This window comes from Dermacentor albipictus, chromosome 1 (assembly GCF_038994185.2).
Source record: "Dermacentor albipictus isolate Rhodes 1998 colony chromosome 1, USDA_Dalb.pri_finalv2, whole genome shotgun sequence".
Taxonomy (NCBI): Eukaryota; Metazoa; Arthropoda; class Arachnida; order Ixodida; family Ixodidae; genus Dermacentor; species Dermacentor albipictus.
Genome location: NC_091821.1, coordinates 224,102,557 through 224,116,797, shown reverse-complemented (window position 1 = coordinate 224,116,797; position 14,241 = coordinate 224,102,557). Strand labels below are relative to the sequence as shown.

The following is a 14,241-nucleotide window of genomic DNA, read 5'->3' as shown; positions in this document are numbered from 1 at the left end:
TGCGCCATTCCTCTTCAAAGGATGCATGCGTCGCGAATTCATTTTGAATGAGTAGTTTCATGGATTAGTTATGCTTTCTCGGAAGAGCGCAGGAAGCATACGAGGATTAAAGGGAGACGGCGAAGTACGAAACAAAGCTTTCAATAGCCTCATAGCTGCGTGTGCACTACATGGCGAAACCTCGCGCGGACGACTTAGCCCACTAATGCGTTGAAAAGAGTGCGCCAGAGGGTAACGTACAGCACGCTGTAAAGAAGAACAAAAAAGAAGTGCCTTTTAGTATGACGAAAACTACCCCTGAATATCTCGACATGCTTAACTTACCTGCCACGGCATCCCACATGGTGGCATGAAATAACCACTAAGTGACACATCCTTTTATATTTTGTCTATCAGCTGTGTTAAGCTGATGTGAAATTATTGGGAATAGGGTGTATCAGGAAAATAGTGCTCTCTATCCGGCAATAATGTAGTTCTTTATTCGTGAAATAGTGAAGACACAGGGCTGAAGCGCGTACAGTCAAATTTCATGAGCACAGGTTTTTGGGATCAGGGTTGAAGCGCATACAGGCATAAATTATGGGCACGAGATTGGTTTTGCATGTGTGTTGAATACAGAAACAGCGTGTTGAATACAATACTATTACAGTGTTCACAACGTTTACAGTCCACAAAGTGCAACGTTCACCCAGCGCCTTTACTCACAAGACTCCTCTTACGTAAGCCAACTTTCTCATTGGCCGGCGTTCGAGCACCCGCCACTCATAATGGCGATCGGGAAGGTAACGAGGCGATCGCCGTGGCGACGGCCAATTACGGACGTCACTTACGTAAGAAAAGTTTTGTGAATACGGGCCCAAATCTCTAAAAACCACTGGTAGCTTTGTACATTGGTTTCTTCCTGGGTCAACTTAATATTCTAGGAAGATCATTTTAAACAAACCTTGAACAGCCATTTGATTTGTTACTCTATTCAGCATTTAGTCATAAACAGCTTTGTGTGAAGCGACCACAAAATGAAGCCCCTCGAAGCAAGACTGAGGCATTCACTCATTGCATCCATAGTTAACCACCAAACCGTACATGCGGGAAACACGTGCCGACAGCACAACTCGCAGACATATTTCTGCAAGCAAATGTGTTATCATGGGCACAGTTTGCAAAGTACAAACTTGAGCAACAGGAAGTACTGTCGCTAACAGTGAGGTTTTTGTTTTCTCGACATTCCTGTATCGTTACTGCAGTGTGACCACAACATTAAGAAATGTCATGAACGACATAAATCAAATTGATCATCGCCAATTTTAATTCCTGAAGTACGAAATCTAAAATAAATAGTGCGTCAACCATTGTCTTATTTTAAAATCTCTAAGCGTTGCAAATTACATCTAAGAAAGATCGGGTTGAACTTGAAGGAATTAATATAGCGCGGGAGAAATACCAGTGCGAATCATGCCTTATGTATAGCTTCCATTAAACTTGGTCACGTCTCGTGAGAATCCAGTGGATTTCTCTTTATCTTTCAATGAAATAATCTTTCGATACTGCAGCTGATGGTGTTTACTTTCGTATTGCGGTTTCTATCCAGACGAACATAGTGCTTAGATGCGTTTTTATGCGTCTAAGCCCCCCGACCGCCCTTAATGAAATGTTCAATTCAGATGCGCCTGCCTAGGTTCGAGCAATTAAGAGGAAACCTTGAAGATGTTCATTTAAGCAACAACGAAACCACATTCTAGCAAAGTATATCGAATAAGTATTATATGCTTTTGGATCCGTTCATTTGAAACTGCAAGAATTTACGCAGTGGGCGATCAGTTATACTACGCCGCGTGAACATTGAGGATCAACACTCCACAAAAACAACGAAGTTCCTTCAGACCAACACAAGTTTGATTCTCAGAGGCAGTATTTACTTTGCAAACAAATGAATGCAGTACGTCGCTTTGTCGGCATGTCGACTCTTTGTACCCTTCGTGCACGTGGGCGAGCGTTGTTCCTACAGCGCTCCCAATTACTCTTACGAAGAGGTCACATAGCTGATTCGGCTGCAATAGGAAACACACACTGGGCGTATCGATCGCTTCAGGGAGCGGTCACTTGATATGTGTGCGAGTCAACCACGCGGACTCAAATTTCGGCCGGCTAGTTGACTAATTGATAGTTCTGCGGAAAAAGGGCCGGCGCTCACTTTCCTCGTATAGCCAAAGGATTGACTTCCGCTTCTGGCGCAGTGCTTAAGGCCGGTGCCGCAGGGGCAAACACTGTCGGGCGGCCTGAAATGCGGTCGGTGCCAGACGCCCAGTAGATTGCGTGTCTTGCCTAGCGGCCTGTCATCAAGGACAGATCGATAGCGAACGGGGCCGCCGGCACGACAGGGTTGGTAACCACAATCGGAAGATCCCTGCTGCACCGCGTTAAGGACCCGTGTCGTGCATGCACCGAGTGAAAGTAAGGAAACTATGCTTCCCTTCGCTGTCATTACTACACCCCCTTTGGGAGACGAAGGCGAGCACGTCGGTCTGACCGAGGTCGCTACGGTGTGTGTGCGTGATGCGTCTGTGTGCGTGATGCGCGTGTGTGCGTGTGGATGTCTCTTTTTTTTTCCTTTTCGGATGACGTGTTAGAAACGGACAGATGGATGGCACAAACAAGAGCAGTCCAATGGCGCGGCATTTCGCACTAAGTGCTATAAGGTGTTTCGAGCGTCGATGGTGGCCGTTACTTCGTGCAAATTTCGCTTCCACGCAAGGAAGCGCAATGTAGATATCTATTGAACTCTCGATCGCCTTTTGTTAGTATACCACTAATTACGCGTTCCACCATTTCATGGCGTATGTAGGTTCACGAAGGCTATTGCTTCAACGAAGCGCCATTATAGAATTGGCGCAACAGCATAATGAATATTTCCCAGCGCACTGATGTTCTTACGTGTCCCTACCTGTATTTCATGCGCTTGTTCGACGTGTGCAACTCTTATGAAGTGAAAAACACCATCTCGCCCATTTTGCCTACACCGCCTTGCCCATGTAGAGTCTCAACCAATTCGTAGTGTTGTGGCAATACTTCATTGCGGCGGCAATGGTGGCAGCGTTTATTTACTTCGTGTTTTCTCTTTTTCGCGCTATTTTGAGCAGCTGAAAGATTTGCCACAATTTATTGTGTGTCCCTTTGGCCATACATGTAAGGCTCACCGCCGGACACAAGGGCATCTTGGTTTGGCCAACGGTCGGAGAACAAAGTGATTCGTTGCTATCTCTTTGTGATGAGAGCCATTTTTGCAATAGTAACTGGATGGGCCAAATATGGCCCCATTTTTGTGTTCTAGTGCCCCATAATGGCGAGCGCTTACTCTTAAGTGCCAAGCTTAGTAAGCATACCTTTTGTCTAAACACGAAAATTCCCGAAAACGGAATCAAACTAGGGACAAGCTGCTATTCCCCCCAAAAGGAGTGCGTTTGCATTTGCTTTCTTTAGGTGATCTCGAATGCAGCTATTGAATTTCACGATCTTTATAGTCTTAATGATTATTTCTTCCAACTCGGCCTCTTTTTTTTTTCTTTTAATTGCCCTCCACCCCCGGCCCTCATCTCCCAGTGGATTATCCTTCCTCGTGGGCTCGTCCCTTCGTAAATGTACCCGCAGACCCGCAAAACGTTCAGGTCGTATTCTCTCGTGCAAAGTTATTACCTAAAGGCGCCTTTCTAACATTTTTACGTCGACTCGTAACATTACATTTACGTGCAGCCTAATACCCCCGAGCAAATGGCGTGCACCCACATAACGGGAAGCACTCACTACGTGAGCCGTACCACAGCAGCCACGCAGGAAGGCCTTAGAGCCGCCTTACTACAGTCAGTGTAATGAACAGGCAAATTCGCTGATCCTTCTCCGTGCTTAACGCCATCCAAGAGCACCGGGAATATCTGCGATAACTTTTATGCTCTGAAAACAGGCACAGCCATACCTTCTCTCTCACTATAGCTTCTGGGAAAGCCTAGTGAAGGAAAGCGGATGGTGGTCGGGGATACGCATATTTATGTGGAAAGTGTCCTCACTGAAATATTAAATCGCTCTGGATGCCTTATCTTAGCTTTTTTTTGTCTTTCTTGCAAAAGCGCATGTATAGTAGTATATGCAGGCGCATGCAGTAGTGCAATAATGTTCGCGGCGCAATATTATTAATATATTGAAAACTAGAAAAAAAATGGCTGCATGAACTGTGCTTCTTGAGGTATCAGGCCAGAGCTGCACGGCTATTTTCATCTGATAAACGGAGCATCTGTTTTTTTTTTTATCCTGCAGAAGAAAATGTGTTACAATGACAAGTTTGTTCCGCCAACGCTATTCAATGGCTGAAACCCATCCAGTGACATATCTCTACACATACCTTTAAAATTGATATTTGAACGCTGGAGTGGGTTTTTTGCAATATGCATCCGGTCTTTTTTTTCTTTTGTTGCTTTTTCTCTTCATTCACGGCAAAGAAAGTAAGCTTGCGCATCGATCCCTTGGCGCTCGTGTTACTCGTCGCAAGAGTGTAATAACTTGCCGCGCAACACTGGCTCTAGTTTTCTGTTAGAACAAAATTACACAAGATAGAACTGTAGAAAATAATTTGAATAAGTTTAATGCGGTTAACAATTCTTAAAAAAATATGCAGCTTATTGTACATTAGTTACAACTGGGTTCCTTTGGATGTTAACATCACCAACGGTGCTCGATTTTGGATGAGCATCCTTATCACTTTTAAGCACAGACTCTTCTGTGATATGTGATTCCGTGCGTTGCTTGCATGCGCAACAGCATAAACAGCATACGGCAAGATCACGAGTTATTTCAGCGCTCCCGGATAATTTTTTTGGCTGTTATGAAGGCCGCCAGGAAACCGTCCTACGTTATCAGCGGCTAAATCTTTGAGAGAATTCGAAGGGAGCAATCTAGACAACATCTGGACATCCATCAAACGCACTCCCCCCTTCCTCCCCCCACGATGTGTACAGAGCGGGCCATAAACTTGTGTGCATGAAGAAAGGCTAGGAAAATTGCAGCACCTACGTCGACTATTGGCGTCTATATAATATTAGGGTGGGGTTGGTTACCAGCTGTCGGCTACGCAGTTCGAAATACAAGAATAATTTCAAGTTCCCTTAAAAGTATATCGCATAATTTTACGCATAGACTTGATTGGATAAGGTCGACAGGAAAAAAGATTTTGCCTCAACCCAATCTATAAAGCATCTACAAAAAATTTGGTGGCTCTAGAGTCATACGTGTGCGTCAAGAATCGTTTGTGGCAGACGTCTTCCCTCCTGAAGTCACGAGGGTGCCGTGCAAGAGAAAAAAAAGCGCTCTATTTCCTCTTAGCACCATCATTTCTGTTATTACAGCTACGTTCTTTGTTGACAGTTGTACCGCTGGGAGCCAAAGCTGACCGAGGAATGTAAAAAAAAAGAAAGAAAGAAAAAGTAATTCACCTTTAGACTCGTGCAGCCTCCAGCACACTTGTATAGAGCGCAGGTGCGCTGCGTTCCGAAATGCAATTGCGCCGTCTAGCGCGCTGGTTCGAGACAACTTGTTTTGAGCATGCGTCGCCAAACGGTCTGATTGAAGCTTACTCGTCCTTTTCATTACATAATTCGCATTTAACGATATTACCCTACGCCACGTGAGCCTCAGCAGTTGCCGAAATGCAAAACGAAGACATGCCTTACATGGCCTCGCGTCACTCATCGTTCATTGCAGCGGCTGTGTTCGTAGCACAGAAGTCAGCGCCAACGGCAACGCAACCAGCAGATACTAGCTAGTAAGGAGCCGACCGCTGTCTTCATGACGTAAGAACAGCACAAAGCACCGAAGCGCGGTTAAAGCAACTGTGGGCGAAGAACTGCTGATCTTATGTCATGAAGTTTGGCCATCTCGCCCAAATCGCTCTACCGAAATCGTGTCTATTCAGCGGCCTCCACTAGAGGGCGCAGACGCACGTCCTGCCACACTCTGCTCCCGCGCTTCAGACGTGCGGGCTAAAGCCGTGTACTGCAAAGTTGCACAGAGCCAATGATGACTTGCAGTGAACAAGAAACCGGGAGCTAACTGGCAATTCACGAATTGAAGCACGCAAAAAAATATACTAATGTACGTTTTCTTGATAATACAGACGAACAGGCTTGATAAAAGTTAAAAGTTCTTCAGCCCCTTTTCATGTATTCGTCTCCCTATCCTCTTTAACAAATGTGGTCGTACCCTATTTCCCACGTACAGGATAATATACTGTGGCCGTTGTGGCAGCTGTTGTGGCAGCTGGACAAAAAAGTACAAGGATCCGTTGCGTACAGCACTATTATTTAGCAGTAAACAAAAAAACAAAAACAATAAAAAACGCAACAGAGACAACTAAAGCCATTAAGGTTTCAACAATGTTACGTGCGATAAGTTGGTGCGCACGACGTCATAGAACCTAAACGTGACCGCCAAGTAGATTAGACAGTTCACAAAAAGCGAACTTAAGATGTGACTAGAAACTGTAAAGGCCGCTATATGGTGCGACCACAACAACGAGATATCGAAAAAATCACTAGAAATGTGTTTAAATGGGTGCTTCATACAATATAGCAATATTAAGTAAATGTTACAAACATATTCGTGGGTATAAAATCATTAGAAGACGCGCCCAATATATTATTATTAATATTTTGTGAACAGAGCACCTAAAGCGTCACAATGCACGCGCATGCTGAGCCAGCGCTTTTTTTTTCTTCGCTTTAGTATGCCGCTCGTGAAACAGTTCTACACTACCTTGAGGACACCGTCTAAGTAGCGCAATACATTTGGGCCCGCATTCACAAAACTTCCCCAACGGAAGGCCGTCTCCTCAATGGCCGGCGATTTGGGCGCCAGGCACACTTGGCATCCATGACGTTTTGTGAATACGGGCCCTGGTGAGGCGGAAGCTTGCTACAGCCGAACAATGAATTCAACGGCAAAAGACAGAAGCGCATAAGCATGCGCACACGAGTCACACAATGCGTTAAAGCACCACACGGGCAATCTGCAATGCTACATACATGTATAGTACATGGTCTGACTCTACGGTACGTATTCTACAGTTTTGTTGTGCCTTATGAACAATAGCGAAGACAGGCTTCAACGAATGTGAGTGCCAACAAAATAAGTCTCCATTGTGTCAACAGAGTAAAGTTGCATTCTGTGTTGCGTGCAAACATTGGTCGAGAGTTGTCACTTCTCATGCGAAGACGACGTTCACACCGAGGAAGACAGACATGACAGGCCGACGCCCAAGAGTGCTGGCGCAGGTGGCGCTGTTAGCGCGCTCTGTGGACTACGTTTATTTTGTATATACGAGGCGTATAGACTATTACATTTACGCTCACCTACAACTAGGTTATGTACACACGCTAACAAACGTGGTGTTTTGTTTTACACGACATCACGTGACAGGAGACGCTTAAAGTCCGTCCGTCTGCTCGACTTGCGCATGCGCGGTGTCTTCAAAAAATATTCGCAAGTCTCTTGGGAAAAACAGGCATACTTGAAAAAATAAACTATTGAAATAACTGCATTGAACGCCTACAACGTGACCGTGGGAACGTTGTACGGAAGCACATGAAACATTGGCGATTTCAGCTCCTTTTATCTTCCTATTTCACCTCAATATTGAAGAAATGAGCAGCGTATGAGGAAAGTGTAAAATAGCATTATGACTGCAGAGCAAGTTAGGTAACTAAACCGGTTTAGTAGCTATATGAGAAATTTGGCACGAGACTGAACAAGAGACGTAAATCGGTGCAGTGCCTACAGCGCTTATCGCCTCTCCAGAGAGCTGCATGCGGCTGTCGCTTACGTATTCTGTTCTGCGTGAAAATAAATCACAAATATATGTTTAACAAATGAGCCAGACGAAATGGCAGAGTATTTGGACTGAAGAAACGGTTCGAAGTGCCCTCTCAAAAGAAATGCGACTTCTCGTGTCATTCCTCTGTGCTATTGAGCCATTTTTACACTTTCGGGCAAACTTCAATGTCGTTAGACTGAAACAAAGCAATAAAACAAAAACCAAGAGGATCCATGATTCAAAGAAAAATCATGGATATGTAAACTTTCGTGATCTGGCTTGCCCTACCTGATTTTTTCTTTATGAGGACAAAATTCTGCAACTGATCGCCCCCCCCCCAACCTCTCCCCACACACAAAAAAAAAGAAAAAGAAAGAAAGAAAGAAGAATAGGAGGTGTTTCAGACGACATATCGGCTCTTACCTGAAGGCTCTAATGGTATGCACAAGACTTGGAGCTCGAAATCTTGTGCCTTAACTTACTCAAAATATAGTGTTATTTTATTTCCGGACTGACACGATAACATTAAATTCAAACTGTGACCAAGCAGAAATGCATTGTTCCAGCATGAAAATATATTTCCACAGGCTTTAACCAGATGTAAAATAATATATCAGGCTTTTTTGACAGCAATATCGCATCAGAAACTGCGCGCATACAGAGGCGCAAAACGCACGCCAAGGTCACCTGAGGAAAAAGAAACACTTCGTTTATAAGCACGTACCTGTTCACAAGGACAGCAAATTTTAAAGTGTCAGGTCACTTGAATATGTGCAGCATAACCCTCCGTCTTTTAATGCTGTATTTTAACGAATAGTATAGAGGATATGTTTTATTGTGATAGAGAATATGAAAATACTACATTATAGGCTGCGCGGATGCCGTCTTTACAGTTTGTTGCCCTTGTATGCAAACATCCAGCGTGATAACCGCTGAAGCAATCAGTTGTAGAACAAACCAAAGCGTAGCAGCTTTCGTCGCTACTAAAGTTAGGCGGCTGTATTGTGAGGGCTAACAGAGCATGGCGACATTTACTATACTTTCTCAAATAAAAAAGTGAAAAATAAAAACTGATGGAAAAGAAGCAGTCAGTTTTTTCTATGATTTCCAACATCTCCCTCTAGACATGTTGCAAGGAAGCGCCCGTATTTTCTTTGAGATATGCATAGCTGCCATTGCCCTGCCTGAATACTTTCTTATAAGCAAGAGGGGGCCTCGACATGACAACGCGTCAGTACTAACAGCAGGTCTACTTTCCACTGCCAACAAAATCAAACAAAAGTTGACTTTCAGGCTTTTAAACTGGGTTTCATTTATTTCACCGCTGCCAATAAGTTCGCAGCTTTACAAGCGTGTGTTTAGGAGATTCGCACGCAACGCCGTAGAACAAAGGAAGGCGCCTCGTCCGGACAAACTTCGAATAGCTTTGCACCCAAATGGCCGGCAGCGAAAACCCAACAGCGATCAGCTCGCACGTGTTCGAACGTTAAAACTGTCATCAGCACGTCATTTTCTGACATCGTGCAAGGAGAACACTAGCACTTCACGTTCCTTGGCTGAAGATGATAGGAAATGAAAAGAAAACGATAAGTAAGGTGAAACATGAGTTTGGGCTCGTACATGGGCCTGAGAGAAAAAAGGAAAGGCCTTCAACCATGCGGCCACAATTTCGCCTTAGTCAGCGCCTTATAAAGCGTAATTCGATGCATATTTATCTAATCCAGCAGTCAACATGCATTCCTTTGCACTATGTCGACCAGAGTTGGGCAACTACCACGCCGAAACTTGAGTGGGTGCCAGAGCTTCTTCAGCGCGAGTCAGTTTTTGATAAAAATAATACCTCCGCGTTTGTAAGCTCTTCATGCTTGTAGACATCAAGGGTTATTCCGACACGAGCAGACCAACAGCACAGAAGTCCTCGATAGTTCAGAACAAGCGACCCTTTTTGTTACAACTACGAGCTCAAAACTTACAATATTTTAACAGCAACGTCTACACTGTACATGTGCAAGCACAGGTGGAATGGAAACGGAAACAACGGCATGCCGGGAAAACTAACTTTTGCCTCTACCATAGGCTCTTTTTCATAAAATATACCTTATGATACTTCCAGGTCACGCCTAAAGAGAGGCCTCGGAGCAGTGGGGAATGATCGAGCCGTACTGCACGTTCTTCCATTGTGTTTAGCCGAGGCACGGGAACTAAGCAACATCTCCACGTTACACCCTACCGCCACCCATGTCCCGCATTTTCCAGCGTGAAACTCATGTGATAATTTCTGTGAGTCCGTTCTCTTCTATGCATGCTGTCGTTTCGCGATGCATTTAACTGCGCGCTCATCATGCACCCCTAAAGCCGCACCCATTATTTCAAGCAGGCTGCAACGGCTTATAGAAATCATTCAGCTAACGCATTTGACACCGAGGTAACACTTGGCAACTTTTTTGACATTCAGTGTCATAACTTAGGAAGCACCGGCAATACAAAACTTTGATATTCAGAAAGTTATTTGTGCCAGACGCATGTGCACTGACGTAGACTGCCCTGCGGCCACAACAGAAAACGGAAACCGCAGATTGCAGGAGAATGAAATATACTGTGTGTGTCGCAGACAGTACATTTTGGGGTTGTTGCTTTGACTCCTTTCTATGTATAGTAACATGGTTCCATTCTTGCGAAATCGACATTCCTGCAGACTTCCTTGTTCTAATTTCTGTCCTCAAGATTTTAGTAACTGCATTTAGCAGCAATAACGACCGGGGGCACTGAATGAGTCACAGCGCATCAAGTTCGTGGCGTAGTTCGGAGACTGGCGGAGAATGGTTCTACGCACCTCTCATTGTTGTTTGCAACAGTAATCAATGACTGTAGCTCTTTAAACAAAACACCACTGCATGTCGCATGAAAAGGAATAAACACGGCATAGTGAAAAGAAAAAAAGGGCAGACTGCGAAAGGCTATCACATGGTCACCTTTGTCTGCAGATGAGGACTTATAAGCTGGTGCACAAATGAAAAAAAAGAAAACCAGAAAAAACAAACACCGTTTCGAAATGTTTAGCAAGTGAATAACGCTTTGCGATTGACACGTTACGGTAACAGGAATGAGAACTACGACAGAAACTCCTGATGCGCGCGTGTGGCATAAAATCTCGAGATGTCTCGAAGCACAGCTTGCGAATGACTGATCGAATGTGTTGTCGAAGTCAATTCCTGACTTGGCACAGCTATATTGGCGTATTGTATTCACGTTGCGGGTTGTCGGAAAGGAACCATGTAGTGGAAACGAAATTGTAACAAACATAGATGCCTCGCTGCCGGTCCTGAGTTGCTCTCGTCGTCGCAGAGGCGAGCGTAGCCGCTGCTAAGGTTTACTCGGCGGCAATGATCGGCTGCAGATCCGTTGTGTCTACACCTTTCTCGAAGGTGTCGTGGCTTGAACCCACCGGCGAGTCAACGTGGGATTTGTCCACGCCCTGCGCACATGAGCGATTGCTGGTATAAGAGACAAAAGGGGCTACATGCACAATCGAACAGATGAGTACATAGCCTTATGTCAACATTTCAACTGCTGATGGCATTTTGTAAAGAATAAAGTGTTGGTTCTTTTTTCGGTCTGGTTCTTAAAAGCTTTATAAACAAAGCGGGCCTTGAACTCGGTACTTTCTTTGTTGCAAATATTAATGTTGCGTTCGCTTCATTTCTTGGTGCTTTGGAAACAGCCGTTCAAGCTGACTGGATTACAGTATTCGACGCTGATTCATTACTGTCGTCTGAATGTCTGTTTGAAGTACTTTAGTATACTCCATAGCTACCCATAAATGAAACCTATCCGAAAATGCAATGACTAATAAAGAGGTTATCTTAATGGCATTGCACGAGGACAATGAAACCTTTTGAAATAGAACATGTTCTCTTGAGTCTTCCGTGCCAAAACGCATATAACAATCATAGTCAGTTGATTCAGCATTTAACTTGGATTACACATTTTGTACTACAATTTGTAGCATAATTGGGGTACTATACTGACCGTCGCATTTCGGGAGATAATGGACGCAGGGAAACTATAAAAGAGACTCCTCTTTTATAGTTTCCCTGCGTCCATTATCGGCGCAAGCACACTGAGGTGCCGAGTCCAATTATCGCCCTCCGCCTCGTGGTGTACATGCTAGAGCACGGAGGAGGCATTTCAAACAGCGAGAAGCAATCGATTGACCTCGTCGGTGAGGTCGCTGCTTGAGTGGGCACCATTGGAGCCGTGGTTGGCGCACTCGACTACGATGGAGGCCCAGTCGTCGCTGCGGCTGTCTGAGGCCACGCTGGCCGCCTCCTCACAGCCACCGTCGTTGTTCGGAGACGCCATGGCCTGGTCCGACTGCAAGCTCTTCGGGTCGTGCTCGTCCTGCGTGTGTCAGTCCAACCATCACCGCCACACCTAACCGGGCTTATGTCGCCACCCAGTAAAGCTTGCCTATTTCTTGACATTAATGAGCTGAGGATGGTGCATCTGCCTCGTCGTTATACCATTCTCACCTGATTGAGAGCGTTTTGTGTATCCCTACGGCAATAACGTGCGCGCTGTTCGCGCTTTGCAGGTGGGCAACCGTGCAAAAGTTTCTTGAAACCTGTAAACATGGTGAACTGCTTTTACCAACTGGCATGTATTTCCGCCAATGCATGCAGCAGTGCCACAACAGAAGGTGGGGCAACGATTAGCGGTTTTAGTTCCCCCTTACAGCATTCGCACTAAAATTCGACTAAACTGATACACGGACGTGCGCACCTTAGAAGATCCCCGGTTAATGGCAAGTATGAAAGACTACCAAAAGGCGGAGGGCTGAATGTAATTAAATACCAGTGGCCTTTTCGGTTATCAAGTAGCACAAAATCTGCACACGGACATCCGTAGAGAATTTCAGAAATAAGATATAAGAAGACGCAGAGAACTCTGTTAGGAATTGCAGATGTCGAAATCGCTGGGTGTGTTTAGTATACAGGGGGTCCCAGCTATCATGCATCAATATTTAAAAAAAGATATGCAGCTGCCACGTAGTCTTTCAGTCGTAGCGGCCAGTCGCGCGGCAATTTTGCGTATATTCGCGGGCTTATTTCACTCTCAGAAAAATACTTTTATGCAGCACGTATTGAGCAACAGAAAGCTGTATCAAGAGTTGTTCTTATTGCTCTACAATTTTCTTATTAAGACGTTTCATCTCATGATAGTTTTTGAGAACTTGGTTAACTAATTCAGACTAATTATGCAATCAAGCGGAACGCAAGAAATAATCTGAGTATCTCCAAGCGACGGCAAACAACATTGCCGTGGTTCTGTCCAGCTACGTGGCATTTGCATATTTTTAAATCTTGGTGCATGATGGTTGGGACACCCTGTGTACTTATTTTCCCTTGACACCAACTGTTCGACAAACGTTCCAGCTCCCGTCTTACTTAATAAAACATTTTGGAAGCTTCGATTGTGGATGACTTTTTTTTCCCACGCTTATTAGGCCTGTAAGCGCAAAATCACCAATACAATATATATTGTCTTCCAAAAATGCTGGCCTTCAGGCCGAATGTGCCATGAAAAATGCACACGAAATACTCAACAGCAAGTTTATGCCGCTAGAGTTTTATTAAGCATTGCGTTTGTTCTGGTCGGCTTCTCTGTCTTTCTATAAATAAATTGTACTACTACTGCGTCCGACAAACAAAATATGTACCATTGGTTCAGACCATGTAACTTACACAATGCTGGTGAATATTACGCTGAATGGCAATTGAGGTGGCAGTGTGACTTCACATATGACGAATGGAAGGTTATCATCCCCCTGGAAAGTCGTCAGAGTGAGCGCGCCCTTATTATCTGATAAATTTCCTCATTGTCTGTACTGAAGCCTGGATGCACACCAACGGCACTACGAGTAATTTCGGCCAGTGAGTATGACAAGCTGCATTGCCAAGTTGCAGAAAAATTGATCATATGTTTACTTCAGGTGTTTTTGGATGGAAGTACTCCGTTGCTTGAATGTTTTGCAGGATTTAGAACGGAAGTTGTACTATATACTTTGTACTGGAAATTGCAACGTGCATACAGCAAGAGTGTGCGATACTCAGATGGATAGCAGATTTTTTTTTTTTGTGATTGCCGAATCTATGTTGAAACCGATGATGGCAAGAACATTTAGCACCTCTTGTTGCAGTGTTTTCCTGCTGACCATGAGGTCGCAGGTTCAATTCATGGTCGTGGCGGCAGCATTCTGATAAGAGTGAAATGTAAAAACGCTTCTATACTTAAATTAGGTGCACGTATCGTTTGCTCAATAAAATCGCATTAAGCCAGCGTTAGTTCGAAGAAAAAGGCCCCTCACGAGACCCCGATAGAAATTTGTG

At 44.6% G+C, this 14,241-nt stretch overlaps 1 protein-coding gene across 3 annotated transcripts in view; it reads right to left on the bottom strand.

Annotated features, from left to right (window-relative positions):
* Positions 1–465: 465 nt before the first annotated feature.
* Positions 466–14,241, bottom strand: part of LOC135912066 (uncharacterized) — a 233,737-nt gene continuing 219,961 nt past the window's right edge. For all 3 annotated transcript variants that reach the window (XM_065444444.1, XM_065444445.1, XM_070530933.1), the window contains exons 6-7: positions 12,068–12,253; positions 466–11,327 (exon numbers count right to left, since the gene is read on the bottom strand). In XM_065444444.1, coding sequence (XP_065300516.1) covers positions 11,223–11,327; positions 12,068–12,253 — 291 coding nt within the window. In that variant the 3' untranslated portion in view covers positions 466–11,222. The remainder of the gene's footprint in view (positions 11,328–12,067; positions 12,254–14,241) is intronic.